The following is a 6,000-nucleotide window of genomic DNA, read 5'->3' as shown; positions in this document are numbered from 1 at the left end:
AGCCCTACTGGAAAAAAATTTAATTAAATTTTTTTCTAAAACCAGCCTACGATTGTTTGCTGGTCTTTGCTGGTTTATGTCGGTTTAGCTAAAGGACAGTTTCCAAAGTCCATCTGAAACCAGCAAACAGAGCAATCTGACCAATCTCAGAGACCAGCAATTAAACCATCTTACCTTGGTTTAAGCTTCTTCTTTTTTTAGCAGGGAGAGTGTGGTAAAATTTAAATTCCCTTCCACACTTTCCCAACTCACTTATTATCTCAATCCTCACATTTCACCTGTCCGCATTCCCTCCCTTGACCTATCACGCTTTTAACAAAACCGGCAAACTACCTGGTTCGTTTACACAAGGGGCGGATCTTCCCCTTTTATCTTTCCTCCCCTCAGCGCCTCCAATATCGCTTCTTACTCTTATTACAGTGTTCTTTCCCTTATTGCCTGCGCCTGGGAATATCGAAGCGTGCGCTAGATGCGATCTGGACCGGTGACACGCATCGCTTCCCGCAGCAATGCCTCCGCGGACATCCGTGCCACTGTCCTCCAGTTCCTAATCGATACTGTCGCCGTGTTCTGCTTATTGAGCGATGCGAGGAGCCATACTCAGCATAACCGCTGCAATGTAACCGATCAGCGCATTTATCCAGAAAGTCATAACAATTACGCGGATTAAAACGCCTCGGGACACACGATGAGGAGAAAGATAACTATGAAGGTAAGATTTGGGCTCTGCCATTGATTCTAAGTGGGCGTGTTGCTGTGTGAAAAATGAAAATCACTCTTGGTGCTGCTAATACCAAGAACATTCAAAAAAGCTATTCAGTTTGTTTGGGACATAAGTTATCATTGGCCCAAAAGCCACAATCCAATGACAGTGTCTGTTGTTTTGGAGCGTCTACAACCAAGTGCAAACGTGCTGTCCGATCCGATGTGCGGTGTTTTTTTTTTTTTTTTTTTTACCCTGTCCCTGTGTTTTTTTTCCTCGCGGATCATCACTGGTCCCGTTCCCAGCTGAACACACACTGTCCACTACGCGTCTGGCGCGCGCGTCTCATCTGCGTGCAGACAGTGTTCTCTGTAGAAAACAGACGTTTAGAAGTCGTATAAAGTTACACATCTCGCAGCATCCTTCCGAATAATTAACATTTAGGAATTAATTTTAGGATTTTGACCGTCGGGGTCAAATCTAGTTTATCAATGTATATAGACGCGTTTAAACGGATGATTTTTGAACGGCTGAATTGTTTGAAGAGAATGTGTGTGTGTCAGCGGCAGTGCAGGTGAGTGTGTTTTCTGCTAAATATCCGTGTTGAAGAAATGTTTGGACTGTAAATGTGGGTGTGGGAGAGACATTAGACAGAGAGATATGTTGAGTTTGTGGTTGTCAACAGATTATGCTAGTAGGTAGATCTATCTATCTATCTATCTATCTATCTATCTATCTATCTATCTATCTATCTAAAGGCATATTTTAAAATTTCAGGCTGTCAAGTCAATTCAGTTTCAACTTGACAAAATGTTCCTTTTTTATTTATTTTTTATCTTTAAATAGTTACTTTTTGAAGTAGGCTATACAAGTACAAATTTATTAATAGTTAAGTGTTGACTTATGATCAGACTTAATATACAATTTATTGATTTATTTATTTGTAAATAATACAAAGTATTATAAGTCAATTATTATTTATTGTTTCAAATGAATGACAATTTAGCATACACATTACTTCAATCATACACATATTAATTTGATTTCAACTTAAATTGAAATATATAATGCATTTTATTATTTATTATTTGTAATGTATTTGTTAGTATACTTATTAGACCTTCATCTGCACATTAAGATGAAACCAGATATGCATATTGCCAGATGGCAGATATGAATTTATTTAGCTTGTTTATTTATTTATTTTTTCATCATGTCATCACCTTGATGCTTGTCTTTGCATTTCAGGTTTGAACAACTCTTGAAAGCATGTATGTGTGAATATGTTTATGTAACTTTTAATCATTTATGTGACTAGTGTATGCGTGTAAGAAACAGGCAGAGAGACGCTGGAGTTCTTGCGGTGTGTGTTTGGGTGTGTCTGTCCTCATCTGGTTCTGAAATAATGAATGTTGTGACCCAGACTTCACAACAGTGCATTGCTGTAGGCTCAGGGAGCAGTCAAGGTTATCCTACAGTTATGAATCATTCATTAATATGAGAAAGAGACAGGGAGGAAGAGAGAGAAGTCTGAAGAAAGCAACAATTGCAATATTCCCCATCCGAATCACTGAGAAACACTCAGTTCACACTCCAGGCTGTGTGTGTGTGTTTGTGTTTGTGTGAACATATGGTCGTGTGTGTGCGAACTCTATTGCCTCCCCCTCACCATCTCAATTTCAGCTAAATTATCAATCCAACTTCAACCAATTACTTATAATCATCTTATTGAAGCCGTCTGAATGTTGCCTGGTTTGAGTTCATCTGATAGCTGAGTGTCTGTTAATGAGAAGATTCTGATCCTCTGCACGGCGCATGTATTGTGTGCGCTTGTTAATTGTGTGATTATATGCACACTCCACACCTCTCTTCATGCATATTCAAGGTGATGTGTGGAAGGCGTGGATGAAGGAGAGATATGTGTGGATGCTGCAGTTTACCCTTGCTGTATAGGATAGCGCTGCAAGACAATTCTGCTTCTTTGACTCACTGTTTGCATTGCATGGCAATGACAATCTGCTAATCTGTGTCTCATTCAGTCTCAGATGTCTAATGGAATATCAGTCTTATTATATGAGCAATTGTGAAGGTCGTTCGTAAAGGAATTGATGTCACACTAGAAATTAAGTTAATCCAAAAATGACAATTCTGTCGTCATTTTTCTAACCCGCATGTTGTATGACTTTCTTGTTTTCATGAAACAGAAATGGAGATATTTTCAAGAGTTTTCATGGTGGTCTTTTCCATACAACAAAAGCATGCAGTGAGTGACCAGGGGCTACATTTGGCATTATTAACAAAACTCAGTTAAAAGCAAAGTCATGTGGTGTGAACAAAATAAATAATTAAAACAGTAAATTAAATTATAGAAAGAACCCTTTCAGACACTCATAAATGTATGTCAAGGTCAGTAAAGTATCTTAAAATATTAATTCATATGAACTTTTTATGACAAGATTAGTGAAATGTCATGTGGTGCAACTCTTGAAAAAATTATATTTACATATTAGTATTATTATTACAATAGTCTTATGAAGTCATGGCATTTGTATAAAAAAATACTTTTACCCTGAAAAATATATTTTAAAATTAAAAATATATTTAATTAAAATGTATACAATTAATATTTTTACATTCACATGTATTCAATGTGTAAGGACAATATGGTAGGCCTTTAACTTACCTACTTGGTTGTTCTACATGACAATTTCAACAACACTTCTAAGCCGATATGAAACCCACATTAAGGTTCATTCCAAACCTTTTTAAGAATGTAGCACATGTATTGTAAACTGGAGCTGTAAAACTGTAGACCTAGATGGACATCTTTGACCGTTGCACTGCGTCTCGCATCTTTTTCAGCGTGTCACGCTTGAGATGCCTCTTTTTTCATTCATCAGCGCTGCGGATCAGCAGTTGGATACTGTAATGCGCGACTCATGTTTTTAAGAGCAAAAACGTGATCATCCCCTTACGCCTGTCACTAAGATGTAAAAAAACAAAACAAAACAAAAAAGTCAAATTGAACAGATAGTGAAACTAAAGCACTTCTCATGCTGGCGAATGAAGACAGCGGCACAGCATTTAAAGATAATTTCCGATGACAGACTTCACAAAATTTACCGATATTTTGATGCTGATGTGTGAATGGTCTCTTTTTAAAAGTAAAAAGCCTCAGTTACTTGTGTGAACAGCATATTTGTGTATTTACCGGTAAAGTAATTCTGGTAATTTTATGGTCATTTACAGGGATTGCTATGGGAAAGGGGATAATGATGACAAAATATTCATTTTTGTTGCACACTGTCCCTTTAAGCATATAATGTAATGGCACAAGACTCCATTTGCACAACACTGTTTTCAACTTAAAACATAAAACATTTTATGCGTTTTGGTAGTTCATTTACACATAAATGGCGGTTTGGGGGCCCGAAAGCACAAACTTTTGAAAACGGTTTCAAAGAGCAAGTTTTTGAAAACGATTCCGTTGCCATCTCCATGTAAACTACAAATACGCGAATTTGTGAAAACGGTGACGTCATGTGAATGCGTATTGTGGTTGAGTCCATAGGCACATAGTGTTTGTTTACAAAGTGACATCGCCACCTACTGGCCCGGCATGCAGAATATAGTGTTTGATTATGGTTGTTTTCGTAGATTGTTTTGATGAAAAATGCAGAAGAAAAAGTTTTCCATACTAAGTACACTCTTGTTGTATACGTACCCTAAGGACAAAAAGTATAGTAGAACTATCACAACACACCAATCAATGAACCAAACTGTTTGAACACTTAAATCGTAACATGGGTCAGTGAAGTGTGGCATAGCCTAGATTGTATCGTTCTTTATCTTCCCACTATTTAACCCGAGAGTCAATACCTGGACCATAGTTCCCCTCGCTTCATTATCCAGGCCAAATGGACCTTGACATGTCTGTTGCTTGGAACAACACAAATATAAATCTGAATGGTGATGGATCGGTCCTCGTTATATGGATATTGATAGCAGGTACGGAATAAGCGTGTCGCTGTGAAATTGTTACAAGTAAACCGCACACAGCCTTGAGCTGTAGGCTGCACTGCTGCAGGGATCAATATCAAGTGAGCAGGAGAAGAACGAGGGATGGAAGACATGGTTGAGGAGGGAGAGAGGGGCAAGGGACTAAAGAAAGGATGAGGAGGTGGTGGGAAAGAGGAGAAAAAGGAGAGAGAGTGCAGAAGGGAGAGATGGAGGGTCACCTTCAGCGATGGCATCTGATTCAGCACAATCTTTCCCACTCGGGTTACTGCACTGTGACCTAGCTGAGCATGCTGGGACTCTTTCTGTTTCATTTTCTGTCTCTTTCTATCCCTTCTCCTTTGACCTTTCATCTATACAAACTCAATCTTCTCTCATCCTTCCTATTTTTGCCCTTCTAGTGCTACTACACGCAACTCAGGATTTATGATTTGTGGTGGTTTAACTTTCTCCAATATCATGTCATTGTCATCATGGAGCTTTAGAGTCTTTTGTCATATCACGATTTACCAAGACATTTTTCGTGTTTGGGTCATTTTTCATCTCGCTTTGGCTCAACAGCTTTGGTCTTTCTCTCGCTCTATCTTTATAGACAATCACCCCACCTCCGCATGCGTTTCGCTCCGTCATACTTTTGTTTTGAGTCTCTGCACATCATTCAGAGACAATTATGTCTTATCTCTCACAATAAAAGACTTTTGATATAGAAAAAATACAATTAAAAGCTTTCAGGCATGTTGTTTCGCACTGTCACTTTTGATCTATGACTGAATCTCTGAAGTACTTTGCTGTTTATATCTATTTTTTGGGACGGATCATTTTTTGTAAATAAAAGTCAGCACATTCTCTGTTTTTACACATAAATACTTTACAGGCTCGAATTTTGACAATATACACCACCATTCAAAAAATATGGGGTCAGTAAGATATGTAAAGTATGTATATGCATAATATATGTGTATCATTAATTGATACTTTTATTAAAGGGGTGGTATAATGCCCTTTTCACAAGATGTAAAATAAGTCTCTGATGTCCCCAGAGTGTGTATGTGAAGTTTTAGCTCAAAATACCCCACAGATATTTTATATAGCATGTTAAAATCGTCACTTTTTGAGGGTGAGCAAAAATGCATCGTTTTTGTGTCTGTCCCATTAAATGCAAATGAGTTGCTGCTCCCGGCACAGGGGGCGGAGCTTCAACAGCTTGTGTCCTTTTACCTCACACATACATGTACTGAAAATTTCAAAAACGTTTAGCCTTTTATATTCAGACCGAAGTC

At 38.0% G+C, this 6,000-nt stretch overlaps 1 protein-coding gene across 3 annotated transcripts in view; it reads left to right on the top strand.

The window, feature by feature from the left end:
• Positions 1-1,021: 1,021 nt before the first annotated feature.
• The window catches only part of magixb (MAGI family member, X-linked b), a 91,319-nt gene continuing 86,340 nt past the window's right edge, over positions 1,022-6,000 (top strand). For all 3 annotated transcript variants that reach the window (XM_084389154.1, XM_084389156.1, XM_084389155.1), the window contains exon 1: positions 1,022-1,277. In XM_084389154.1, coding sequence (XP_084245280.1) covers positions 1,195-1,277 — 83 coding nt within the window. In that variant the 5' untranslated portion in view covers positions 1,022-1,194. The remainder of the gene's footprint in view (positions 1,278-6,000) is intronic.

This window comes from Rutilus rutilus (assembly GCF_951802725.1).
Source record: "Rutilus rutilus genome assembly, chromosome: 19".
NCBI classification, from domain to species: Eukaryota; Metazoa; Chordata; class Actinopteri; order Cypriniformes; family Leuciscidae; genus Rutilus; species Rutilus rutilus.
This window is presented reverse-complemented; position numbering and strand designations above follow the sequence as displayed.